Source organism: Hypomesus nipponensis, chromosome 15, assembly GCF_054491055.1.
Source record: "Hypomesus nipponensis isolate SF chromosome 15, ASM5449105v1, whole genome shotgun sequence".
Lineage (NCBI taxonomy): Eukaryota > Metazoa > Chordata > Actinopteri > Osmeriformes > Osmeridae > Hypomesus > Hypomesus nipponensis.
The window spans coordinates 5127504-5155000 of NC_140375.1; the positions used below are offsets into that span (position 1 = coordinate 5127504).

The window sequence follows — 27497 nt, forward strand, 5'->3', positions numbered from 1 at the left end:
TTTCACATTAAAATATATAAGTATAATATCAATATATTAAATTGTGTTTGTGTGGAGAGGGGGTTGCATGATTTGGGGGTCATGACCCAGCGGATTGATACTTCCCAGCCACATACCATACCCTACTGTGGGCTCAGGTCAGTCAGCTCTGACAGACTTGGACTTTGGTAAAGATGCTAACCATGTCGGACAGTAAATTATTGTAATATAAATACATTGTATTTGGTCAATAATAAAGATGAAATTCTTAACAGTGTCGATGTTATTATTTAATAAGGGAGGTAGTTCCTAACGACAGAATGGGGGACCGTAGAGCGGATGTATATTGCAGTTGCAGGTCCCTCAGCTGATGTGAAGGTAGCTAGCTAGCGCGCTTATAGCTGAGAGAGTGGAGCTGGTGCACTGTCTGTTACAACTACAACACTGGAACAAATAGGTAATAACATGATATGTTACGTTCAATGACACGTTCTTTAACAGTCGTATGGCCTTTTTGACTATGTAAATCCGAATTACTTGAGAAAATGTGAAACTGTCTAGCGTAAAATTGTCATCTCTCGAATCGAATCCTGTTCCTGCTTTCCTGTTTTTTGTGTTTGTGTGATGCAAGCAAAGAAAAAAAGGTTCAGAGGCCATTTCGTTTTTCAGTTTCTCAGCCTGCGAGCTAACGTTAGTAGCCACGCTAGCTAACATTACACAGCTCAAATCGCCAAACAATGATCATAGCTAGTCATAACTAAATGTAGGATGTCATTGTATAGTCTATAATGGTCAGATTAACCCAATATTTAATTACATTGCCAACGCTAACTAGCTAGCTATGTGTAAGCTAACTCTCAAAGCTAACAACGTTCATGTTGTTAACTGGCTTGCTATCTAGGGTAACCACTTCAAAATAAATAACTCGCGTTGTCAATGGCTGCTTTGCGGCTGTTCAGTACGGACGCGATTACACAGCTAACCCACCTAACTAGCAAAGTTTCTATCCGGCGTAGCTGACGTGACACACTAGTTCCATAGTTATGCTGGTCTTAGCAACTAGCTAGTTAAATGTACCACACTTTAGCAACCCAGAGAGGGATAGACACCCATGTAATGACTGACAGTAAGCTGGCACGGGTAAAGTTTGTCAACCCGAATTTAGCCGATATCACCTACGGCTTCCTCTTAACTACTGACGTTATTAGCTAAGCGAGCTTTGCTAACTTGATGACTAGGCTCTGTCGTCAGTCTTGTTATAGTGAACACAGTGTTCCCGTCATGTAGCACTACTGCTAATTTGATTTATATTCCTAAATATAGTGATTTGGGTAAACTAGCTAGTCTACCGTAATCTAGCTACAGATAGCGAGCTAGCCAAGAAGGCCAGCTATCGAGTTCAGCTTTGTTATACTTTCTTGTAAGTGGTGTGTATATACGTAGCCTGTGTGTACACCAGTGAGCTAGGCTAAACATATTAGCTAGCTGATTAGCTTGTTAGCTCTCGCAATGCTACACAGTAGAGTTAGGCTCGAAAATGTTGAGTGACGTGTGTTGGTACGTTTATACCACGGTACAACACGAGATTACATATTGGCTAACAAGCCCGCTAGCCACATGTAGCTAGCTAGGGTAGCAAGTCATTTACTTGGCCAGTACACTATCTAGGTGTCTCGGCCACCCAGCGTAGCGAGTCAGCAGAAGCCATCTAAGGTAAGCTAAACTACAGTAGCTAGTGTAGCTAGCAACACAGTGGTCAAAACTTGTAAATACAATTAGTCTGACCAATACTGCCATTTCGATTGAAAGCACAGGTAATTGTTTACGAATGCAATTTAGCTACCTAGCAAACTATTTAGCCGCAGTCATTTCATTGTCGCGTTAGCGTAGTTGACGTTAACGGTATATACAGTATACTGCAGATACGATTTTATGATGCTGCTGTGCTGTTTGCGTTTGACGTAGCAATCTATAATAGACTGTTAGCCAAGTACAGGAGCTATGCTAATGTTGCGTATTACATGTCACTCTAGTCTAGCTAGCTAACAGTTTGCGAGACTTGGCAAGCTAGAAATATGTACACTCTGCTGTAGTCATTGTCTTTTATTACTAATATTGTCCTATAGTCATGATGTAACATCGGTTGGTTAATCGTATCTAGAACATCAGGTGCTTCATGAACTGCTACTGCCAAAAGCAAAGAACATTTTGCCAGCTGGCGCTGCTAGGCTAGCTTGGTATTATTTGGTTACTTGCTTGCTAGTACCAAGCTAGCTGTTGGTGCTAGAACTACGTCAGAATAAAGGCCTCTTTGTAAAAGGATACAGAAATAAACCATTAGAATTCTGCAAAACAAATACTGTGAAGAATAGTGTCTTGTCAACTGACGTCAAGCACCGATTGCACAATACCAGCGTTTTAGTCAAAAATGATCGAACACCATTTCTGAGTTGGACGAATAAACAAAGACGATGGGGATGTACAGTCGGAGCAGGCCTAAAATGGCCTTGTGTTCTTGCCAAGTGTGGCGTATTTTTGTGATCAATATATCACTTGAAGCCTTTATCGAACGATGGTCGTCAATATTAAACGTGTAGGATAATACTAATGTCCACACATGACCGTGTTTGCATAAAAGCATTGTTAAATTGTCTACAGATTTTAATGTAACCGTCCCCTGACTCAATAAATGAATAAGTCAATGTAACGTTCTAATATCGTTTGTGGATAGATGTAGTCCATTCTCTGATTTGTTCAAACACTGGACCACATGTGTGTTATTGAGCAACTGTACAAGGCAGGAACCCTGTAAAACAAGAACCTACAAATGTAATCATCTATGCTGCCATTTCAATTTTTGCAGGGCCTGATGTATTCATTTAGAAATGTGTTATTGTTGGGGAAAACTGTAGACCAATAAGTCAGCCTAATGTGACCAAGAGTTGAGGCCAGCAATGAGTCTACATCTATCCTTATTTCTCTCATTAGTTGCCTTCAGTTCAGTCCTTATGGTTGTAAAATGTATACAAAGTGTCATGTCTTGACACCTTAATAAAATGACCTGCTCGGCAGTGTTTAGGTTGGACCGTTCTTGATTTTGATGTAAACTCATGGCGTATTGGAGTCTACTTAAAAAGAGCCAGGCTTTAAAAATAGTTAAAATTGCTGTTGGATAGTAAGTGTGCATAATATCTTGCAGTAACTGGTAATCTTTTTTTTTAATTTTTATTGACCAACAAAGCAAACAAGACGGCATGTTAAAACTAGAGTTTCAGTAAATGAACGTGATGGATGCTTATTCAGAAACTGTTGTTGTACAAAGGTTATACATGGAGCTGAAAGTTAGGTCTTTGTTTTCTTAGGCACTTGGCCAAATATATGATCTACTGTTACTAGTCATTGTCCCCTTGATTAGATCACCGCCTCCTCCCCCCTATCTTTGAGCTAATCAGCACTGCCTATAGCCCCCTGTGAAGTGCATGCATCTCCATTGCTAATTTGGTCTATCCAAGTAAATAAATGGTTTTGTTAGATCAAGATGGTGGTTTGAGGCTGTCACTCTTCCCCATGCTCAAATCCTGGGTGTGCTAATGTTTTAATTTGACCCCCCCCCCCCCCCATCTCCTCCCACTAGTGAATGGTAGTGTCTAGAAAGGGTATGTCCCTTCAGGAGAGAGGTGCCAATGTCCAACCGGCCTAATTCCAATCCAGGGGGGTCACTGCGCCGTTCAAAGAGGAACACTGCTGCGGCCCAGCCACAAGACCATACAGTCGCGGGAAGGTGAGAACCAGCATGTTTTCACGTTGTTTTTGTGTCATTTATCAGGATCCAAAATTAACATCCTCATTTAGCTGCCAACACTGTCGAAATACGAAACAATCACTTTGTTGCAAACACTTATAAAATGTAATTGTTTCACACACGCTACAGTTTCACAAAACATGGCTATAATGGAGACTCAATACAAATTCAAGGTTCCCTTGAGTGGTCAGTGATAAAATAAATAACGTCTAAATAAATAGAATGGTTAATGGACTGCATTTATACACACCCAAAACAGTCATTTACCTCTCATTCACACATTCTCTCTCTCACACACACACGCACACATACCAACGGTGACAGAGCTGCCATGCAAGGCGCTAGCCTGGCCATCAGCAGCTTGGGGTTCAGTGTTTTGCTTGATGACACTCACAAGTGGCCAGGAGGAGTCGGGGATCAAACCACCAACCTTGACCCTCTCTACCCCCTGAGCCACTTCGATCCAAAGCAAATATGAGGTGGAGGAGGGGTTGCGGGCCGTCCTCCTTGTCGCTAGTGCAGTCATCTCTTGCTCTGTCATCTTGTTCTATAACACCTGTCTCTTCACACACGTGAAGCTAGCCAGTCGCTCATTTTCAACTTCCATGTGTGATGAGTTTTCCTGAACATGGTGTCATGGGAAACAGAAATGCCATTAGGATAAACACATTTTCATCTGCTCCGTTAATCTCGCCAGAGTCTCATACAACCGTATATCATTTTCTTCGCTTGAGAGAAAATGTAGCTGCATTTGGCTCTTTGGGGTGTTAATTTTGGATCCTATAAAGTGTCTATCTGATGTTTGTTTTTGTTTTTTTGCTGGGGCATTCCCGGAAAAACATGAGAATTTTTAACGTACAATTATTTAAAGTTTGATAAGGCTTTACATTTTATGTTATTTTATATGGTACACATTTTATTTAGCTGGAGCTGTTTGGTTTTAAACTCCAAAGGCATTCCTTGGAGCTGTTCAGGATGGGTGGGTATAGTGGGTTGTTGATGTCGATGACCTCTTACTGAAACCCACTATGTCACTTTGCTCTTTAATTTCCAACCTTACAGGTTGCAGTCAGAGCAGGTAAAACAAAAAGCAAATTCCCCTCCTGAAAGTAGAAGACCTAATTCTAAGGCTTCCAAAGCCGCACCCAGCTCGGCCTCTGGCCAGTCCAGAGGGCACAGCTCAAGAAGGTACCCCTCCTTTCTCCTCAGCTGTGTGCGTGTGTGTTTGTGGGGTGTGCTTTGTCACTAGAATACCACTACACATGAAACTGAAACGGCTCGTTTTTGTTCCATCTATTTAGCAAATGTCATTTCTACAGGTCTACACACTTGAGTGCATGGTGTGAGATTTTGCTTTTGTTTTAAGCAGTGCTCTAAGATACTGCCCCGCCCCTTCCCTTCCTTCTCCTCCAGAAGCGGGCTCGCCTTGTCCGAAGCTTCGTCCGTGCTGCAAGACGACACAGAGGCTGCCGGGACTTCAGAGCAACCAGGCCACCAATCCAGAAGCGAAGGTGCCCGAGGGCTGAAGAGAAGCTCCGCCCCTGACCTCAACAACACCTACACCCCCACCCCTGCCAAGAAGTCCAAGTCCCACCCATCCAGAGACGACACCTCAGAGCCCAAGAAGGGCCCGGCCAAGTCCAAGAAGCGACCTCTGGCGCCAGAGCCTCCGGCAGCCTCCGGCCGAGGCCAGAGCAAGAAGAGCGGGGCTTGTGGGGCCTCCCCGACCCAGAAACGGAAGAAGGCTGACTCCCTCCCCGGTTTGAGCAGCAGTGCTGGGTCCCTCCCCAACCGTACCGACGGCAGATCTGCAAAACCCACCAAGCTGGCGTCTAAATCAGCCGCCTCAGCCAAAGCTGGGTGTAGTACCGTGACGGACTCCTCTTCTTCTGCCTCCACTTCTTCCTCCTCCTCCTCAGCCGGCGCCAACAGCGCCGCCCCGCAGGGCGCCAGGGTCAAGCAGGGCAAAGACCAGAACAAGGCTCGCCGCTCCCGTTCTGCCTCCAGCCCCTCCCCTCGCAGGAGCACCCGTGACAAGGAGCAGGCCAAAGCTGCCGGCTCCTCCAAATTTGAGTGGGCAGCCCGCTTCAGCCCCAAAGTCAACCTGCCAAAGCCCAAACTGTCCCTGCCTGGGTCTTCCAAGACAGAGACCTCCAAACCTGGGCCATCAGGACTACAGGCCAAACTACAAAGTGAGTGCACCTCAGGCGTAACGTGATCTCTCGGGTTCCCTTTTTATGTGGGACCAGGGTGGAATGGAGGAGTGGGATCTAGTGGATCCTGGGTCTGTCTAGGAAGTGCGAGTGCATCAAGCATGGAGATGGCAGGTTTTGCCATTGGTGGGACGTCCGCTTTATGTTCCTATGGCCTCGGGTGAAGGGTACTCATTGAGATTAAATGTCACAGGACCTGTTGCCCAAGCAGGGCCACCGGTTCGGTTACAGAAGCTTACACTGCACTGGAATTACTGCCGCTGGTGGAACAACTTTGCACACACGTTATGCAGATAAACCTTCATAGATCCCACACACATCGATATACCTGATAGACACACACACGCACTAGCCCACTGCTTCAAATGGCTCTTTATCAGCTCAGCTGTATGTTGGGAAGTTGTGGTTCTGAACTCCACTGGGGGGGGGGGCTCAAATTTCAGCCTGTGTCAGTACCAGGCTGGGACCAAAGGATATAAATACATACTCTGTCTGGTTACTTAGCCTGCCTGTGGACTGGGAAACAAATGGATGATTGTAAAGGGAGGCCGAGCGAGGCTCCCAGCTGCTAGGTGATTGTGCTGTGGCGTGGAGGAAGCCTGCAGGTGGCAGCTCTTTCACCTCGCAAGGGTTCGGGGGGGTCAGGAGGTGTCTGGAGTTAGCATGACGCAGCTCTCGACAGCTGGGAGGGTCAACTGCCCTGCAGTGTGTTGGGGATATTGTAGTAAGGGTAAGTGCGTTGACTGGAAGGTCAGTCAGCTGCTTCTCCATATTGTGGTAAGGGAAAGATCTGTAGCCTGGTGCAGTCAGGGTAGATGAGAGGGGCCGAAATGCTCTGCATGCTGTGGGTGTGTGGAAGATGTCAGTGCGGGGGGGGGGGGGGGGGGGGGGGAAGGGGCGGGGTCAGTGTGTTTTGGCTAGGGTCAGGGACTCTGAGATGGTAGCTGAGGCTGGGCAGGGTGCCACAGGGCCGGGGCTGGAACGGTCAGACGTGAACAGAAGCCCTCTGAGAGGCTCTGGTCTGCCGGCTGACCAACAGGCATCAGGTTCTCACTGGAAAGGGATGGGGGATGGGGGGGTGACTCACCTCGTCCTGTCAGAGAGGGGGTGAGGGGGGATAGATATTACCCAGTCGAGTCCACTCATACAAGTATATAGTCTCTGTCGACTCTGCTACAATGGTGAGTAAGCACACAGGATTGCTTTTGGCTAGCAGGTTGCGTGAAACTGACAATGAGCTGCAGTTAGCCACTGTGATGGTAGTGTTGTAGTTTAGGTAGCTAGTGTTACTGGGTTCAGGAATGTGTGTGCGTGTGTTTGAGGGAGAGAGGAGGGAGTTTTCTGTTGCACTGTAGACAGCCCCTGTATTGTAGTTGTGTTGAAGGTCAGCTATTGTGTATTTCTGCACATGTCTACCTAGACTGCGCAATATGCCTGGTTTGGATTACAGCACCGAGATCAACAGGTTTAACGTGAAGGTTGTCGAGTTATGTCCTGCTGTCGTGAGAGGAGGCTATTTATACCAGCCTGGTGGGTGGCAGGGATCTCTGAAACACTGGAGCTGTCAGGGTGCTGTCCTGGCTGGAGCTGTCAGGGTGCTGTCCTGGCTGGAGCTGTCAGGGTGCTGTCCTGGCTGGAGCTGTCCTGGCTGGAGCTGTCAGGGTGCTGTCCTGGCTGGAGCTGTCAGGGTGCTGTCCTGGCTGGAGCTGCCAGGGTGCTCTCCTGGCTGGAGCTGCCAGGGTGCTCTCCTGGCTGGAGCTGCCAGGGTGCTCTCCTGGCTGGAGCTGCCAGGGTGCTGTCCTGGCTGGAGCTGTCAGGGTGCTGTCCTGACTGGAGCTGTCAGGGTGCTGTCCTGACTGGAGCTGTCAGGGTGCTGTCCTGACTGGTGACCTCCTTCTGGACTAGTCCCTGCTCTGACCGTCATACTGGCCTGCTTTTCCACAGCCAAATGGAACAATAATGAAGCTGATATAAACAGGGTTGTTTTCACACAGCTAGATGTACTGAAGGGGGTTCCACCCCACTCAACAATGTAGTGAGATGCCTCTTGTGTTGGCCAGTGATAAAGCAATTGCCTTTTGATAACGACAATAAATGAACTTGACCAATGAGGATGACTGTGTAAAGGAAGTGTATGCCACTCTGGCTGAGAGTCTGGAATGGTAAAGGGTCTATCCAAACCCTTTTTAATCGTGAGTTTTTCTCAGTTGGTTTTGGTTTCAAAATGTTTCATTTCCTCACGCCAGCTGTGTTCCTCCTCCTGTCAGGTTTGAGGAAGTCCACCAAGAAGCGCAGCGAGTCACCTCCAGCAGAGCTCCCCAGCTTTCGGCGGAGCACACGTCAGAAGACCACGGGCTCCTGCGCCAGCACCAGGTACAGGTCCCTCCTCTCTCCCAGCACCAGGTACAGGTCCCTCTCTCCCAGCACCAGGTACAGGTCCCTCCTCTCTCCCAGCACCAGGTACAGGTCCCTCTCTCCCAGCACCAGGTACAGGTCCCTCCTCTCTCCCAGCACCAGGTACAGGTCCCTCCTCTCTCCCAGCACCAGGTACAGGTCCCTCCTCTCTCCCAGCACCAGGTACAGGTCCCTCTCTCCCAGCACCAGGTACAGGTCCCTCCTCTCTCCCAGCACCAGGTACAGGTCCCTCTCTCCCAGCACCAGGTACAGGTCCCTCTCTCCCAGCACCAGGTACAGGTCCCTCCTCTCTCCCAGCACCAGGTACAGGTCCCTCCTCTCTCCCAGCACCAGGTACAGGTCCCTCTCTCCCAGCACCAGGTACAGGTCCCTCCCCCTCCTCTCCCCCAGCACCAGGTACAGGTCCCTCTCTCCCAGCACCAGGTATAGGTCCCTCCCCCTCCTCTCTCCCAGCACCAGGTACAGGTCCCTCCCCCTCCTCTCCCCCAGCACCAGGTACAGGTCCCTCTCTCCCAGCACCAGGTACAGGTCCCTCCCCCTCCTCTCCCCCAGCACCAGGTACAGGTCCCTCTCTCCCAGCACCAGGTATAGGTCCCTCCCCCTCCTCTCCCCCAGCACCAGGTACAGGTCCCTCTCTCCCAGCACCAGGTATAGGTCCCTCCCCCTCCTCTCCCCCAGCACCAGGTACAGGTCCCTCTCTCCCAGCACCAGGTACAGGTCCCTCCCCCTCCTCTCTCCCAGCACCAGGTACAGGTCCCTCTCTCCCAGCACCAGGTACAGGTCCCTCTCTCCCAGCACCAGGTATAGGTCCCTCTCTCCCAGCACCAGGTACAGGTCCCTCTCCCTCCTCTCTCCCAGCACCAGGTACAGGTCCCTCTCCCCCAGCACCAGGTACAGGTCCCTCTCTCCCAGCACCAGGTATAGGTCCCTCCCGCAGCATAGCCATGGGTGTGCTGGTTGTAAAGATCTGTGCCGAAAGGCTTTGGTTGAGGAATTGTTGACGTCTCAGGAATGTGAACATGCTTGTTGTTGGGTGCTTGTAGCCGATATCTTCAAACAAGTGTGTGGGTGTGTGTGAGCGGGACACACACTACTCCAGTGTAAGGGTGAGAGACTATCCTTGGCATTACCCGCAGAGGGCTTGACTGTAAGGCCTGGTGTTTGCCGTACGTCGTGATCGGCGCGCTGCTCCTCATGCTCTCCAACGCTCCTCCGTCTCTCCCGAGCAGTCGGCGAGGCTCAGGCCTGGGCAAGCGCGGCGCAGCCGAAGCTCGCCGACAGGAGAAGATGGCCGACTCCGACAACAACCAGGATGGCGCCAACTCCTCGGCCGCTCGCACGGATGAGGCGCCGCAGGGGGCTTCAGGTAGCGACGGGGGGGGTTCGGCCCTACATCGACATCACCCAGCGACGGCTGAGCTGAACGTCACTCGAATGATTTCCCTTTGTCCCGTCTCCCCAGCTTCGAGCTCAGTGGCCGGAGCTGTAGGTATGACCACCTCCGGAGAGAGCGAGTCTGATGACTCCGAAATGGGCAGACTGCAAGGTAGGTTGTTGTCGCTGCTCTCTTGATACTGGCGCTCCTAGAAAAGGCCTCAAGGTGAGTCCTTTAGCACTCCCTCCCTCGTTCACAGAGCTGTGTCCTCCCTCTCCAGCTCTACTGGAAGCCAGGGGCCTTCCCCCTCACCTCTTCGGGCCCCTGGGGCCACGGATGTCCCAGCTGTTCCACAGGACCATCGGCAGTGGAGCAAGTGGGTACCATCCTCTGCACGCACAGCCGACACTCGACGGCCGACACCACGGCTCCATGTTCCCCATGTCAAGTGGCGCTCCTCCCCCGGCCCCCATATGTGTTTCCCGGCATGTGTGTGAGCGTGTTCCCCTCTCTCTCCCCGCCAGGCTCCAAGGCCCAGCAGCTGCTGCAGGGGCTGCAGGCCACAGGGGACGAGTCCCAGCAGCTCCAGGCTGCCATCGAGATGTGCCAGCTCCTGGTGATGGGCAACGAGGAGACCCTGGGAGGGTTCCCTGTGAAGAGTGTGGTGCCCGCACTGGTCAGTCCCACCGCCTCGCCACCCCAACACCTCTCTCTGCGACTGGATCTGTTATAGGAGACGGACCATTCAGTCATTGGGCCTAATCACTACATTTATCGCCATTTAGCTTTTTTTTGTGTGTAGGTGACAAGTGTGATAAATGGTCTTTTCTCACTTCCACTGGTTGTAAAGACCCAACATGCATTGTGATGTGCTCTGAAATGTGTCTATACTCTAACACTTGTAACTGGAAAGTTGCATTGAAGACCAATAACTATATTAATTTACGAGATTCGATTCAAGGTCATAGTACGAAGGCATACATCTTGAACAATAACGGTGACAACTAAAGATGGGGTTTAGTGACGACCCAACAATGCGTGCATAGCTAGCACGGTGAACACAACTCCTGAAGCTGGAAACCTCTTCCCAGAATGATGTGTGGAAGGCCCTCGCAGCACGTCTTCCTATTGTCCATATCGACCTACCTCCATCTTCCACGTAGTGTCACCGCACACGAGTAACCAACCCTCTCTCCTCTCCCCGACAGATCACATTGTTACAGATGGAACATAACTTTGACATTGTGAGTACCATCCTCCTCTTACACCCCGTCCTCCCAGCGTATGGTCACGAGCCCTGGTGGTGCATGGTGGTGGGCTAAGCATGTGTGTCCTGTCCCCTCTCTCTAGATGAACCATGCCTCCAGGGCCCTCACCTACATGATGGAGGCCCTGCCTCGCTCCTCAGCCGTGGTGGTCGACGCCATCCCTGTCTTCCTGGAGAAGGTACGGCCTCTTCCCCCCTCGACCCGCGCTCTCCGGCCCCCCTCCCCTGTAGCACGCTAGCCGCTAACGCCACCCTGTGTTTTCTACAGCTTCAGGTGATCCAGTTCATTGATGTGGCGGAGCAGGCGCTGACTGCCTTGGAGATGTTGTCAAGGCGACACAGCAAAGCCATCCTGCAGGCTGTAAGTGGTTCCCCTGTGGTCCCTTTCGCTTTTGCCTCCTCCCAAATGAGGCCCTGGCAGGACAGCCACGCACTGTTTAAACCATTGAATCTCTATGTGCAGTATTAGCTCTGTTCTCCAAGTGTACAGTTTCTTTTAAATTATGATTTTGCAGTGCCTTAGGAGATGTAGAAGTCCCAATAGTGTAGTTCAGTCTGTGAGGAGGTCTAGCCAGTGTCTCCAGACTGACCCTGTGGTCCTTCCAGGGCGGCCTGGCGGACTGCCTCCTGTACCTGGAGTTCTTCAGCATCAACGCCCAGAGGAACGCCCTGGCCATCGCAGCCAACTGCTGCCAGAGCATCACCCCGGACGAGTTCCACTTTGTGGCCGACTCTCTTCCCCTGCTGACGCAGAGGCTCACTCACCAGGTGCTCCCCTCCTCGCCTGCACCCACGCTCCCTCGTGCTAGTGTGTGTGTGTGTGTGTGTGTGTGTGTGTGTGTGTGTGTATGTGTGTGTGTGTGTGTGTGTGTGTGTTACCCCTTTTCTCTGTGACTCGAGGCCCTGTGTCTTACCCTTGCCCTGTCTCTGCCTCGCCCTCCCAGGATAAGAAATCCGTCGAAAGCACTTGTCTCTGTTTCGCCAGGCTGGTGGATAACTTTCAACACGAGGAGGTATGCAAGGCTTTTAGGCTCTAGGCTCCACGGGTTAACTTGGGTTTGCCTTTTGTACCCCCCAACCCTGACCGGAGTGGCGTGTTTGGTTTAGAACCTACTGCAGCAGGTGGCCTCTCGGGACCTGCTGACCAACATCCAGCAGCTGCTGGTGGTGACCCCGCCGGTGCTCAGCTCCGGGATGTTCATCATGGTGGTGCGCATGTTCTCCCTCATGTGCTCCAACTGCCCCTGCCTGGCCGTGCAGCTCATGAAACAGAGTGAGTCCACAGAAACGGCCACGTCGCACAGCCCAACCACCCACACGCGCGCGCGCGCACACACACACACACACGCAGTAGAGATCTGTGTGGGAGGGGATTTTTGTCTGTACATCATTGGAGAATGAAAAGGATTCCCCTGTATTCCCTGTGAATCAAACCGTGACTAAGAACGTGACCTCGTTTGCCGTTCAGACATCGCGGAGACTCTTCGCTTCCTGCTGTGCGGCGCGTCGAACGGGAGCTGTCAGGAGCAGATCGACCTGGTGCCCCGGAGTCCTCAGGAGCTCTACGAGCTCACCTCGCTTATCTGGTGAGCACCCCGCCCCTGCTTGTTCTCACCCCTCTGCGACCTACGACTGTCGAATCCCGTCTTGGCTCCCGTGCTCCTCCCCTGGCTTTCCCGTGGGCGTTGAGTTGCACTGTTTGTTGACTGACCTCGCCGTCTCCTCCCCCCTCCCCCAGCGAGCTGATGCCCTGCCTGCCCAGAGAGGGCATCTTTGCGGTCGACCTGATGCTGAAGAAGGGCAGTGCCCAGACCACGGAGGGAGCCATCTGGCAGTGGAGAGACGACCGGGGCCTGTGGCACCCCTACAACCGCATAGACAGCCGCATCATCGAGGTAGGCTCACCCTCTCTCTTGGGACGAGGGGACCTGACGTGGACGTTCAGACTGCTGGGAAGGGTTCAGCGTTTGCTAGACTGCAGTCTTGTCTTTTTTTTTTTCTTTTTTTTTTGACGGCCTCTGCTCCTTTAACACCTCGGTCGTGTTCCAACCGCACCGAATCAGTCGATGCGGATTGTGCAATGGCAAGTCATTTCCCATGCAGGAAGTACATCCGTTACGCAACTGCACAGATTTGTCCTCTGCAGCGTCATAGGTACACACTGTGCACAAAAACAAACTCGGGCTGAAACCAAAGACGCTGCGTCCTATCAGTTTTGGGCTCTGCTAGAAGGAACTTGAGTTTTACCGAGCTGCAAAAGAGCAGCGAGCTGTTTTTTGGCACAACTGATGATTCACAGATTCACAAAATATATTTGGGGTTTCCTCTGCTGTTAAAGTGGCTGGTCATTTCATGACTTTCATATTTGTATTTGGTAATATGATAATACATTGATCTTATTACCAGTCCCACACTTTTAGAATACTGTATGGCAAAAATAAGAATAATTTAGCTATATTTAAACACTTTATTGATCCCGTCAGTGTCCACTACAAAGATCCAAAGGAAGAATTGAGAATGTTGAACATGATACACACACACATCATATTCCACGGCAGACTTGGTGCCATGTGAGAGTCCCTCTCACACTCCCCAGCCAGTAGCTCGCTTTCGAGTAAAACAATTGCTACCCCAAGGCTGTCCCATACGAGGTGGTCCTTCCTGGTTTGTAGTAGCCGACTTGCCTTCTCTGACGTTCCTTCCTGTGTCGCGTCAAGCATCTCGTGTGTAAACATCTCCATGTAGCGCCAAGCGCAGGCTTTTGTCGGCGGCGCTGCGGGTGTGGTTGTGGGCTTGACGTGCGCCTCTGTCCCCGGAGCAGACTGCCCACCAGAACGGGGAGGACGAGATCAGCTTGTCCACGCTGGGCCGGGTCTACACTATAGACTTCAACTCTATGCAGCAGATCAACGAGGACACGGGCACGGCCCGCGGCATCCAGAGGAAGCCCAACCCTCTGGCCAACCCCAACACGGGTGAGACCCACCCACCCACCACTCACACTAAGGGGGCTCTGATGTATTCTCGTATGACAAGAAGAAGAAACGCTAAAGGGGACAGCTGGCCCGTCCCTGACCTGTGAGGGTGTGGTTGTGTGTCCGTCAGGCGGGCACCAGGAGGTGAGAAGGGAGGACGCCAGGGCCCAGCTGATGAAGGACGACCCCGAGCTGGCCAAGTGCTTCATCAAGACCCTGTTCGGGGTCCTGTACGAGGTGTACAGCTCCTCGGCCGGCCCGGCCGTCAGACACAAGTGCCTTCGAGCCATCCTCAGGATCATCTTCTTCGCCGACGCGGATCTGCTCAAGGACGTGCTGAGGAACCACGCCGTGTCCAGGTGAGCACTGCGGCCGGCTGGTCAAGACCAACACCGACGCGGTCCGCCCGAGCCATTTAGCAACGGTGGCCATCTTTTTATTTTTTCGATGCCGCTTGTACATGTCTTTAAGACCGTCGTTTAACCGCGCGCGCGTGTGTGTGTGTTCCTGCAGCCACATCGCCTCCATGCTGTCCAGCCAGGACCTGAAGATTGTCGTGGGCTCTCTGCAGATGGCTGAGATCCTGATGCAGAAGCTGCCCGACGTCTTCAGCGTCTATTTCCGCAGAGAAGGTAAAGCCCCCCTCCGCTCGGCGCCTCGGCGCGGTCACGTGGCTGACCCTCGTGACGACGCGTTCCCGGCAGCGTCCTGACCACGCCTCCTGCCGTCTCCTCCTCAGGTGTGATGCACCAGGTGAAGAACCTGGCCGAGTCGGAGACCTTCCTCACCAGCCCCCCCAAGGCCTGCACCAGTGGCACGGCCAGCCTGTGCACCACCACCATCAGCACAGCCACCACGACCACAGCCACCAACGCCACGCCCGACCTGGGCTCCCCCAGCTTCCAGCATAGCATGGACGACTCACTGGACCTGAGCCCACAGGGGTAACACACACACACACACAGGCACACACCAGCTAGACTCAATTCACTCGTGTGCCTTATGGCGTCGTACATCCGCACCCCATCCAGCTCTACCTGGTTGTGCAGAGGGCTGAGGTGGGATTGGGGTTCACCCCAGAGGCCCAGAGCAGCACGTTAATGCCCCGTGTCTCCTAGGAGGTTAAGCGACGTCCTGAAGAGGAAACGCCTGCCCAAGAGGGGGCCCAGACGGCCCAAGTACTCCCCCCCCAGGGACGAGGACAAAGTCGACAATCAGGGTAACTGCCATGTCTAGGATGGAACCTCCCCCCCCCCCGCCCACTAGAGGCCAGCTTGTACTTCCTCCTGTTCTGGTTCTCATTTGTTTTCTTCTGCTCCACAGCCAAGAGTCCTACCACCACCCAGTCCCCCAAATCCTCCTTCTTGGCCAGCCTCAACCCTAAGACCTGGGGCAAGCTGGGCGCCCAGACCAACAGCGCTAACTCTGAGCCCTCTCGCACAGCAGGGGTGAGCGGCATGGCCCGCGCCCCGCCCAAGGACTCTGTCTCCAACAACAGGTACTGGCTTTAATATGGACCGTAGGACCAAAAAATGTACATTATTGGCAGAAGCAAGAAATATGGGATATAGGTGGACTTGAATAGAGTTTTGTACCTGTGGTTAATGAGGGATGGGTGGTGATTCTTGTGCGCAGGGACAAAATAAAGGCCTGGATCAAAGAGCAGGCTAGTAAGTTTGTCGAGCGCTATTTCAACAATGAGAACGTGGACGGCAGCAACCCTGCACTGAATGTACTCCAGAGACTGTGCACAGCCACAGAGCAACTCAGCCTGCAGGTGAACACCCCTCACATCCAACACCCAGCCCGTGTGTGTGTGTGTGTGTCAGTGTCAGAAGATGTGCAGGGGGGTGTACGTGTGTTGGGGACAGGGAGAGCGTGTTTTGTGTTTTATCAGGGTATGTGTGACTGAACTGGCTGACACTTTGTGGACCTAAGACTCAACTAGACTGAACGTCCCTCAAAACGTACACAATCTTTTACAAGGAATATCCACAAATGCCTACCGTCTTTACAAAGGTTCAGGTGGTGGTGGGGGGGGTGTCTGTTTGAACCCCGATCCCAAATGAGTGAGCGATGGCTGCTGACAGGTGTGTCCTGACTGTTTCCTCGGTCTCCAGGTGGACGGGGGCGTGGAGTGCCTGGTGGAGATCTGCAGCATCGTGTCCGAGTCGGACGTGTCGTCGTTTGAGATCCAGCACAGCGGCCTGGTGAAGCAGCTGCTGCTGTACCTGACGTCCCACAGCGACAGGGACCTGGTGTGCCGCGACGTGCGCCTCAAGAGGTTCCTGCACGTGTTCTTCAGCTGCCCGGTGAGGCCAGCAACCCCCCAACCACCTCTACTGCGGCCCACTGTCACCCGCGGGGCACGTGGTGATTTGAGGATTTTGGTTTGTGCGCAGGTGTGTTTCTTTAGGCTGTACACTGCGGTGAGGTGTTTTTGAGTTCTGGGTGGCTTTTCTTCCGGCAGGTTCCGGGGATGGAGCCCGCGGGCCGCCTGGAGCCGTCTGAGAACGGCCCTCTCCTGGCGCTGGTGCACAAGATGAACAACTGCCTGAGCCAGATGGAGCAGTTCCCCGTCAAGGTGCACGACTTCCCCAGCGGCAACGGCAACGGCAGCAGGTCAGTGCGTCGTCCAATCACAAGAGGTCCACATTAGAAGACGCCTCCTTCCTGCTTGACAGGCCCCTTTTACCCCGTCACAACATGTGGTTGGCCGGTTTAGTCGCGTGTTCATTGTGTGTGTGTGTGTGTGTCTCTGCAGAGGTTCTCAGGCCCTGAAGTTCTTCAACACACACCAGCTGAAGTGCCAGCTGCAGAGGCACCCGGACTGCACCAACGTGAAGCAGTGGAAGGGGGGTCCCGTGAAGATCGACCCCCTGGCTCTGGTGCAGGCCATCGAGAGATACCTGGTGGTCCGAGGTGAGGAGCGCCGCTGGGAACGAACCAACGGGCTGGTCGGGGGGGGGGGGGGGGGTCATGGTCTATTGTACCTAACGCCGGGGTGTTTGTGTTCAGGCTACGGGCGGATACGAGAGGAGGACGAGGACAGCGACGACGACGGGTCCGACGATGAAATCGACGAGTCACTGGTATGTGCCCCCCCCCCACACTGACAGTGTGAGAGTCCCACCCAGAACCAGACTGGGCTCCTTCTAACCCCCTGCCCCCCTCCCATTCAGGCCGCCCAGTTCCTGAACTCGGGCAGCGTGCGCCACAGGCTGCAGTTCTACATCGGGGACCACCTGCTGCCCTACAACATGACGGTGTACCAGGCCGTCAGGCAGTTCAGCCTGCAGGCCGAGGAGGAGAGGGAGTCCACGGACGACGAGGCCAACCCGCTCGGGAGGGCCGGCATCTGGACCAAAACACACACTATATGGTACACACACACTCCCAATGAGCCACGCGTGTTGATTCATTGTGGAAATGGGGAAAGGGTAGGAGGGGGGGGGGGCAAAGCTGATGTAATCCAGGAACATGAGCAGTGAAGATCCAGCTGTGTGTGTCCAGGAGAGGTGGTGTGTGTGTGTGTGTGCGACTGTGTTTCAGACCGTGTCTCTGTGTCTCCGCCAGGTATAAGCCTGTGAGGGAGGACGAGGATGGCACCAAGGACGCCGTGGGAGGCAAGCGAGGCCGCGCGCAGACCGCCCCCACCAAGACCTCCCCCCGCAACGCCAAGAAGCAGGACGAGCTGTGGCACGGTGGGAGCCTCCTCGCTCTCCCTCACACACACACACACACACACACAAACACACACAGGGGCTCCCGACTCCAGAAGGTCAGAGTGTAACTTGTCCCCTGCTCCCCTGCTCCTCCAGACGGCGTGTGCCCCAGCGTGTCCAGCCCCCTGGAGATGTACCTCATGTCAGAGCCCCCAGAGACCATCACCTTCAACGACCCCTCCTTAGAGGTCAACCTGCTGCTCAGGGTCCTGCATTCAATCAGCAGATACTGGTTCTACCTGTACGAAGTGAGTGGCTCCCCCTGGCTTTTGACTCGAGCTATTTCTGGGCCCAATCTCATTAGACACGTTTGTTTGTTGACCTCCACTGTTGATGGTGTCAGTACTACAGCCGTGTGTGTGTGTGTGTCTTCCAGAATGCGGTGTGCAAGGAGATCATCCCCACCAGCGAGTTCATCAACAGCAAGCTCACAGCCAAGGCTAACCGGCAGCTGCAGGACCCTCTGGTCATCATGACTGGGAACATCCCCACCTGGCTCACTGAGCTGGGGAAGACCTGGTAACCACACCAGCCCCCTCCCCCCTCCTCCTCACCGCAGCACTACCTTCCGCACTGCACCTGAAGACGCAGCATCCCACCACTAGACTACACATCCCCACCAGCACCATGAGTAACCCTGTCTCCACCCCCCTGTCTCCCACCCCCCCCCCCCCCCGTCTCCCCCAGCCCCTTCTTCTTCCCGTTTGACACACGCCAGATGCTGTTTTACGTGACCGCCTTCGACCGCGACCGGGCCATGCAGCGCCTGCTCGACACCAACCCCGAGATCAACCAATCAGATTCTCAGGATAGCAGAGTGGCGCCGCGTCTGGACAGGAAAAAGGTGATGGTGCATGGATGTGGAGAGTGCTCTGTGACAGGGTGGGGACTCCAGGGGAATCCCACAATGAATGGAGATTGGTTTAAGATCACTCTCTGGACTCGGGCACCACAGCTGCCCCTCGTATCATCCAGACTGCGCTGCTGCAAGCACACAGCCCGACACGTGCACAACAGCACCACGGGATTCCATCTAACTGCACGATTGAACGCGCATTGCTCTGTTTTTGTCAGAAATCCATTTCAATGTCGCAGGGTAAAAGGAGTCCTAGGGCCCTACATTAGCAAACGGTCTGCTCTTCAACGTGGCCTGTAACTCTCTGGGGTGTCTCAGAGCCTATTTTCAGCCAAGTCTTTGTCTGAATACGTTGAACATGGCTAGCAAATCATTTGGAAGAAAAGCAAATTGTAAAATGCATGACGGGAGACGCGACTGAATCGTATTCAAGTCACAAAGTGCCTCCGCCTTTTCTCCCCCAAAACACACGTGACGAGTCTCCAGTAAATATCCAGGTGTTTTTTTGACCATTTCTATTGAGACGACTTCCAACCCTCTGTCCTCTGCCCGTCTGCAGCGAACCATAAACCGCGACGAGCTGCTGAAGCAGGCCGAGTCAGTGATGCAGGACCTGGGCAGCTCCAGGGCCATGCTGGAGATCCAGTACGAGAACGAGGTGAGCACAGCCCCCTTCCTCCCACCTCTGCTCCAGCACTGCACCATGATCCCAGAGGGCCTGGACCACGTCCACTCACCCCCCCCCCCCCCCCCCCCCCTCTCTCTCTCTCTCTGTCTCCTCCCCCTCAGGTGGGCACGGGCCTGGGCCCCACCCTGGAGTTCTACGCCCTGGTGTCCCAGGAGCTGCAGAGGGCTGACCTGGGGCTGTGGAGGGGGGAAGAGGTCACTCTGGCCAACCCCAAAGGTACCACCCTCATCAACATGTCTCGAGCAGGAGACCCATAAGGCTCCACTTGCACTTAGGGCATGTGGATTCAGATTCAGTCGCATGTGGATTCAGATTCAGTTGCAAGGATGTGTGTGGGCGGTGTAAGAGCGGGTCCCTGTCTTGTCTGTGATTCTGCAGGAAGCCAAGAAGGGACTAAATACATGTTCAGCTCCAGAGGGCTGTTTGCTGTCCCCTTCGGCAGGACCACCAAGCCGGCACACATCGCCAAAATCAAAATGAAGTTCCGCTTCCTGGGCAAACTGATGGCCAAAGCCATTATGGACTTCAGACTGGTAATGCCCTGGTTTCCATTCCCAGCTGTTTTTGCGTCTTCTGGTTTCAATGTGTCTTTCTCCCCCACCCCCCCACTCAGAGGGTCGAGTGCAGAGATGTGATTGGGCGAGGTGTGTGTGTGTGTGTGTGTGTGTGTCCCACCCCCTGTGACTCTGCCCTTTCTGCCTCCTCAGCTGGACCTGCCTCTGGGCCTGCCTTTCTACAAGTGGATGCTGAGGCACGAGGCGTCCATCAGCTCCCACGACCTGGTCAACATCGACCCCGGCGTGGCCAAGTCCATCCAGCACCTGGAAGACATCATCCGGCAGAAGAAGAGGCTTGAGCTGGACCGCTCCCAGGTAAGGGCGGCCCCAGGACACTGCAGGAGATGGAGCCGTGTGTCGGGGGGGCATCTCTGGGAAAGCGCAAATACTTCCTGAGGGAGACCCATGAGGGCAAACGCTGACATGCTAATTGCCTTTAGAGCTTTGAAGCAGCTCTGGGTTAACCTTTACACTGTGGAACTCTCCCCCCCCCGCCCCCAGACCAGAGAGACCCTGCAGCAGGCCCTGGAGACCCTCAACATGAACGGCTGCTCCGTGGAGGACCTGGGCCTGGACTTCACCCTGCCCGGCTTCCCCAACATCGAGCTGAAGAAAGGGGGCAAGGACGTCCCTGTGACCATCTACAACCTGGAGGAGTACCTCAGGGTGGGCACCCCGAGAACACGCACACACGCGTCTGGAGATTTGTAATTGGTCTCATCAGACAACACTGCTCCACAGCTGTCAGAAATGGTATGAAGGATTGTTTCTAATTACAATGTTTTTTTTTTGTTTTTGTTTGGTGACCGTCTTCCTCCAGCTGGTGGTATATTGGACGCTCAACGAAGGCGTGTCCAGACAGTTTGAATCCTTCAGGGAAGGTTTTGAGTCAGTCTTCCCCCTGCAGCACCTGCAGTATTTCTACCCAGAGGAGGTGAGGACACGTGTCAATATCACACATCCCTGCTGCCTCCCCAGTATGTGTGTGTGTGTGTGTGTGTGTGTGTGTGTGTGTGTGTTGACTGTGGCCCTTCCTGTCCCACAGTTGGATCAGCTGCTGTGCGGCAGCAAATCTGAGACCTGGGATGTGAAGACCCTGATGGAGTGCTGTCGGCCGGACCACGGGTACACACATGACAGGTGAGTGTTTAACCCCCCCCCCCCCCCTCCCCTCGACACAGGCCTCACCTCCGTCCTCACCTATCAAGCCAATGAAATGTCCTTGAAGATCCTGGCTGAGTCGGGCAGCTGTGCGCAGAGTGTGTGTGTGTGTGTGACTGTGCGCGTCCCTGTCTCCCCCTCAGTCGTGCTGTGAGGTTCCTGTTTGAGGTGCTGAGCAGCTTTGACGCGGAGCAGCAGAGACTCTTCCTGCAGTTTGTGACAGGAAGCCCCAGACTGCCAGTTGGAGGTGAGGATGACACACACTATTGGGGGTTTTGGTCCCTTTCTTAATGTCAGCGTTTCAGGGATCCCGTTTATATTCCCGTGCCGATTTTGAGGTGTGGTATTGATGCAGCCGTGTAGATACAGATGTTTGTGTGGAGCACGAGGCCTTCGTGTTGACCTGGAGAGACAACCTGTCATCCTTCCTGCAGGATTCCGGAGTCTGAACCCTCCTCTGACCATCGTGAGGAAGACGTTTGAGTCCACAGAGAACCCAGACGACTTCCTGCCCTCGGTCATGACCTGCGTCAACTACCTGAAGCTGCCCGACTACTCCAGCATCGAGATCATGCGCGAGAAACTGTTGATCGCGGCCCGTGAGGGCCAGCAGTCATTCCACCTATCCTGATCTCGCCGTCTCTCACATTCAAATGCCTTCTACAGCAACCGACGAAATCATGACTTCCTTCTCCTCTTTGTTTTTGTAATCACCTACATCAAGGCAATGTGTACAGCCTTCCTGTTAGAGAAAGCAGCTTGCAGAAAATTAAAAGACTTCAGATATATATTTGCTGCCCCCGTCTCTCCTACAAAATGGATAGGCATTACATGACTCGCAGAACAAACACAAAAAAAACACACAAAAAAAGAAATTCAGAGTAAAACTTATATCAGTAGTGGAGTAATGTTTAAAAAAAAAAAAAATGGAAAAAAAAAGACTGAAAAAATCTGGGTGACATTTTAAATTGCATTGCTGTGTGATATTTAAAAAAAGGGATGTTTCCTCCCCAGAGCGCTAGAGGTTACTGTGTACTGGGGAGGAGCTCCACTGAGCAAGATAGATTCACTTTAGCTCCAAAGATCATTTGTACAGACAAATTTGCAGACTTTGCTCATTCTACACATTTGATAGAATAGCTCTTTGTTCTCATGTCTACTTCCCATTAGTTTGTTCTCATTCTGTTCTGTATTATATTGCCCCAATTTGTGTGTTGCATTTTGGTTCAGCTTTTCCTCTTGTGTGTTTTTTGCTTAAATTTTTGGATACGAGAGTTGCAGTTGATTGAATGCGGATAGTGTTGAGGAGTAGTATGTATTTTTTTTCTTTTACCCAATTTAAAATTGTGTTCTGGCCTACAAAAGAACGTCAGCTCAAATATAAGAGTTCTATCCGATGTGTTGGATAAAGAAATGTAGTTTTTGCTCTTCCTTTGGTAGTGTGTCTGCTGGCGCCTGTGGGACGTGGTGGGGCTCAGGGGCCACTGACTGGCCAGGCCAAGCTCATGAGGACCCCACCATCCCAGAAAGGGGCGGAGCACATTTTGGCTGGTCTCATTTTATCGTTTCTTGGCCAGATAGCATTTCAAGTTCATTTATGGAAAAAACTTTATATGCAGTGTCACACCCTGTTTGAGGTGGGAATGTCTGCTTTAACTTTTTTTTATTTTTATTTTCTATATTTTGTCTCTCTCCCCTCCCCCCTTGTGTTAGTTTATTTTTTGCACTGCTGGCTTGGAACAAACCGTGGTGTGCACCTGCAGTCTGTGGCCAGGGGGTGGCGCCACCGTCTCCTCTCTTGGCCCAATCCTTCATGTGCTGGTTTCTAAGATCTGCAATAATTTACTGCATCAGGTTCATGTTTTTACCTGAACATAAATAAAGTAACTGTTTGACTCATGTCCTGTGTTTTTCTTCATTCATCCTCCCATCTGTGAGCTGTGTCCTGAGTGTTCAGCTGTGGTAACACTGGCACTTGAGGGGAACATGAGACTAATACAGTTCTGTCTGCTGCTGTCCCTGCCCATTTTATTCTATTATTTGAAAACCTTGTTTATCCTATGTAATGTTTAATTGAAATCTGATATCAAAGTTTTAAAGATATCAGTATTGCAGACCTTATCCTTTCTTAACCCATCTCTCTATTTTTCTAAGTTGATGCTTATGGGGGTGGTCGTGAATTGGAATAGTGTAGCGTAGTTTAGAGGGAAGATGCCTTGTTTTGATTTTTGATTTTCTCACCACCCTATAAGCCACAACTTACAGTTCCCATTTGAATACAAGCTAACCACAGATCCAGTGCTCGGCTGCATTAGGCGTTATACAATGTGCTGTATCATAAAATGTAGTTTCCCAAATGCACTGTCTTTGAACAACTAATGAAGGTCTGTATGACAATAAAAAAACAAAAAATGCTTACTCCAAGTTCACAATTCTCCATTATTGCCTGCTTGGCACCCATGCATTAGGGCGCACTTGTTGAGTGGAGAGGCTGTCCAAAAGGCCAGGCAGGGGAGGGGTTAGTGGCCCTATAAATAGAGATGAAACATGGTTTAGGGGTTTACAGGTTTACTGGGCGGAGAGTGTCATCGAGACTGAATAGTTGGGCACTGGAGAACTCATGAGTTTTCATCAGCCACTCAGCTTTATCGATTCCACTGAAGACTGTTGACGTTCCACTTACAGAAATGAAGGTCATGAATCACACCAGGGGTTGTTTGGGCAGTGCTTTATGGGCAGGGGTCAGCATCTGGAGCACTTCAGTGAGGGACATGTTAATACGTTGGGATGTGATTATGATTGAGGGCTTAATGTGCTGGACTTCACTTGAATGTATGAAATTGTTCATTTTGTGATGCCAGCAGATGTTTAACTCTTTCTTTTCAATAAAGTTTCCACTGTAGATCTGTATGAACCCTCATCTCTCATGCAGGTGTAACCCACAGCTGAAAGCACCTAGGCTCATGGAAGTTAAGAAATAGGCAATACACTACATATGAATGGACACAACAGATGTAAAGGACATTAGAAACTGTTTCCACTTCATAATAATGAAGGCCGTACAAAAAAAAAATACAGGGCTCTTCAGTTTTATTGTTGACTTCAGTAAGTCAAGTCTGTCTAATTGAGTCGAGTATGGTTTAATTGGTTTTGGTACTGTTCTTTCACATATGCATTACAGTCCACGCACCTCAACGAACAATTGGATCAGGTTAGTTTCCGCAGATGAATCCCTTGATCTGCAGAAAAGTGTGCATCATTCACATGAAACAAACGTCCCTGATAAATATAGCGAGACCCTAATTACACTCACACTGCCTGTTCAATGTAACAGGTCCATAATGATTTCAACCAATTGTGTTAACTTTCATCAACTTAGACTAAGTAGTGAATTAATTTTAAAACCAATGAATTTTTATAACTCTAATGAATAATTTAATCATTGAAATTATGAATTCATCACCGGGTTACATAAGTATATTTACACAGAGTAAAATGCATTGCATACTAAATAATATGCTGAACCACAACAATGTAACGTAATCCTTGTTATTGACGATTGTAGTGTTAACATTATTCAATCAATATTTTTGTTTTGTTGTCTCAGGTCTGAAAGGCAGAATGTCTCTTCAGACCCTGACACCGAGCCCATCCTCCAGCCCTGACAGGAGAGGTGGGTGTCCAGCTTGAGGTGTAGCGGGTGTGGCAAGATGCCTGGACACCTATTCCCCGTGGTAAAGCTAGTGCTGTCCTTTGTCATTGTGATGCAGATCATCTCCCAAGCCGAGCTGAAGAGAGTCTCTCTCCCTGTCAGCCTGCCTGCATGCCTGCAGAGAAGGGATGTCAGCATCAAGGAGAGATTATGAATGATGAGATTATAAATGAGGTCTGCACAGGAGTCCGTCACAGTGTGTGTGTGTGTGTGTGTGTGTGAGTTAGAGAGAGAGAGAGAGAGAGAGAGAGAGAGAGAGAAAGAGTGGAAGGGAGGGAGCAAGCCACCGAGGGAGGGAGTGTCGTCAGATATCGTCACTATGAATCAGAGGCTGTGAGCAAACAGGAGCCAGTCCCTCCTCCTCATTGCCCTCGTCAGCCAGTCTGCTCTCAGTCTCTCCGCACACACCCAGCATCCAGCGTCCTACCAGCCGCTCTCCATCTGCGTCTCCAGCCTCACACACGGACAGCACCGCTTCCAGCGGCTTACTCAGACACAGCTCGAAACACTGAGGAAAACCCAAACAGTTTGACATCACAGAGGGATAAAGGATGAGTCCGTGCCGCGTGCTGGCGTCCGCTCCCTGGCGCGTTCCCGCGCAGCGCCCCTTCGCTCTCCTCCTGCTGCTTCTCAGCGCCAGAGTCGGGGGCACACCTGCCCCGGCAGAGCCCACGCGGGCCACTCCCCTCGCCGACCCGTGCGAGGGACGGCCCTGCCTCAACGGAGGCGCCTGCTCTGGCCAGCCGTCCGACCCTGAGACCACCGACCCCATGACGGACGTCTTGGCCTACACGTGCACCTGTCCTTCCAGCTTCACCGGGCGCAACTGTGAGGTGAGAGGTGCCTCTGAAATTGCCTGCCATGGTTTCTACTGGTGGCCTAGTTGTGTACGATAGGCACCGAACAGAGTACTATACTACTGCAGTACTGCTCTGCTCTGTACTGTAACTTCCTGTGTGAGTGCCCTTTGTCTTTCTAGCGATGTCAAAGGCAAGCATGTGCAGCTTGTACTAATGACCAGTGTGTTTTATGTGGCAACAGGGTATCAACTAGCGGTGTGCAGGCAGAAATGACGGTACTGTAGCTACACCACTGGACTGGGCTTGTGAGAGGAAGTCCTACAGCTCTCTCAGGAGACACAGCCTGAGACATTATCCACCATGCGAGAGAAAGTGTCGATTCGATATGATTCAAAGGAAAACCAGCACTAGAGGGGCTTAGGGTTGACAAGGGAAACATGGGAAAAATGTGTGACGGTTGTTGTGCACCTGTCATCTCTTTTGAGAGAGATGATCTGAACATTGTTCTTAAGAGGGCTTGGACACCCGCTGTTGACCTCTGCAGCTGTCCTCTGTTAACAAGATCAGTACGGATGTTTGCATTATTTGAAGTCCCAGTTACCTGACCATCAGCTGCACGTACGCACTGTTACCTTGATGAGGCAATAGAGAACAGAAAGGTTCCTCCCCCTGGGGGAGAGTGACCCCGCTGAAGACAGACAGGTGGGTCTTAATCCTATGGGTCACGGGGGGGGGGGGGGGGTATATAGAGAGATCTAGGAAGACAGGAGAGAGGAGTGGACCCCTTAGTGGAGCATCCAGCCAGGGACTCTCTGTCTGTCTCCTTGGATGTCCTGGATTCATCTCTCGGAATAGCAGGGAGGGCATATGCGGTCTGTGACTGTCGCAGCTACCCTCCCTTCCTCTGCACTGGTCTTCCACAGCCAGTTGACGAGAGGAACTCTTTGGGGGGATCATTGATTTTTCCTCTACACCCGTTCTCTCTTTCTCCATGGCAACTAGAGCAGCAGTCAATGGAGATTTGGTAAATGACCTGTTTGGCAGGGCTGCATCCTTCTGTGCGTCACACCACAGAAGGATCCGGTAAGAAGAGAGAGGGAGAGATAGATAGAGAGAGGGAGAGAAAACAACTTAATTGATTTCCTATACGCTCAACGCTCACGCTCAGGTATTTTAAAGATATCAGGAGGGTCAATCATGCAGGAGAAGGATCATCTTGGATGTGCCTCTGTAATGGCGTAATAGTCATTGATTGTTCTGCTCTAACAGCGTGAGATCCATATAATCAACCTCTACCATTTATAACCTGATCTAGTTGATAAAACAGCAAGGGAGATAGATGCAGCCACATCTTACATTATTCACCAGTCGCCTAGATGCTAGTTTGTCTGCATAATTCTTGACTGCTCTTCTTGTGAGCAGGGAGATGCTCTGCTCTGCTCTGCTCTGCTCTGTCAGTGGTTCATGCCCTGAACCTCCAGCAGCATAGTCATCCTAGAAGGCCTTTTTGTGCACTAGAACAGCGGGTACTGTCCTGTACAACAGGGCTGTGTCAAGGTGCTGCTTTAGAGGAGAAGACGAAAAATGATTTTTAAAGCCTCTCAAGGTAAGAAAGTCGCGCAAGTTTCTTTTTCACCCAACCCCCCTCCCTCCCCCCCTTCCTCTTCCTGTACTTTGCCTTTTCCCTCCTCCTTCTCTTCCTCCGCTCCTTCAGAGGGTTCATTCCTAAATGTCAGTCAGTCCCCCCCAAGGCTCAGGGACCAGATGAATACTGATTATCGCAAGGGGAACAGGCTGGTCTGAGGTGGCTGCACCACGTCTCCCTGGGCAGCTGGAGAAACAGATTCGCCTCATTAGGAAGGGCTCAAAGCGCAGTGCCAGCCTTTGGTGTCAGAGCTGCTTTGATATCTGGGGCTTGTTAGGACATTGGAGAGAGAGAGGAGCCAGGAGGAATATGATAATACCCACAGCC

At 51.8% G+C, this 27497-nt stretch overlaps 2 protein-coding genes across 5 annotated transcripts in view; both read left to right on the forward strand.

The window, feature by feature from the left end:
* The first annotated feature begins 335 nt into the window (after positions 1 to 335).
* trip12 (thyroid hormone receptor interactor 12) lies at positions 336 to 22912 on the forward strand. Of its 4 annotated transcripts, none has more exons than XM_084673758.1 (42): positions 336 to 436; positions 3614 to 3760; positions 4844 to 4969; positions 5195 to 5973; positions 8262 to 8367; positions 9639 to 9775; positions 9872 to 9955; positions 10065 to 10160; positions 10309 to 10460; positions 10993 to 11028; positions 11135 to 11230; positions 11320 to 11412; positions 11658 to 11819; positions 11996 to 12064; positions 12159 to 12324; positions 12520 to 12637; positions 12790 to 12946; positions 13873 to 14026; positions 14157 to 14385; positions 14540 to 14658; positions 14766 to 14970; positions 15145 to 15245; positions 15350 to 15524; positions 15662 to 15803; positions 16147 to 16338; positions 16497 to 16648; positions 16791 to 16948; positions 17045 to 17118; positions 17209 to 17408; positions 17603 to 17730; positions 17848 to 17999; positions 18128 to 18270; positions 18439 to 18595; positions 19167 to 19265; positions 19397 to 19511; positions 19674 to 19828; positions 20003 to 20167; positions 20354 to 20518; positions 20673 to 20786; positions 20898 to 20992; positions 21157 to 21260; positions 21448 to 22912. In XM_084673758.1, the coding sequence occupies exons 2-42, from the start codon at positions 3663 to 3665 to the stop codon at positions 21642 to 21644; spliced, it is 6165 nt and encodes a 2054-aa protein (XP_084529884.1). In that variant the 5' UTR covers positions 336 to 436; positions 3614 to 3662; the 3' UTR covers positions 21645 to 22912. The 4 variants fall into 4 exon arrangements, with proteins under 4 accessions (XP_084529884.1, XP_084529886.1, XP_084529887.1 ...); XM_084673760.1 differs by having other exon boundaries at positions 5198 to 5973; XM_084673759.1 differs by lacking the exon at positions 336 to 436 and adding an exon at positions 1576 to 1692.
* Positions 22913 to 25276: 2364 nt separating this feature from the next.
* dner (delta/notch-like EGF repeat containing) overlaps positions 25277 to 27497 on the forward strand; it is a 22492-nt gene continuing 20271 nt past the window's right edge. The window contains exon 1 of the mRNA XM_084674702.1: positions 25277 to 25558. Within this exon, the coding sequence (XP_084530828.1) occupies positions 25277 to 25558 (282 nt within the window). The remainder of the gene's footprint in view (positions 25559 to 27497) is intronic.

Coding starts and splice junctions, on each gene's coding strand:
- trip12 (XM_084673758.1), top strand. CDS start 3,663: ATGTCCAACCGGCCTAATTCCAATCCAGGGGGGTCACTGCGCCGTTCA. Junction 11,413..11,657: donor GCAAAGCCATCCTGCAGGCT/GTAAGTGGTTCC, acceptor TGGTCCTTCCAG/GGCGGCCTGGCGGACTGCCT. Junction 14,386..14,539: donor AGGAACCACGCCGTGTCCAG/GTGAGCACTGCG, acceptor GTGTTCCTGCAG/CCACATCGCCTCCATGCTGT.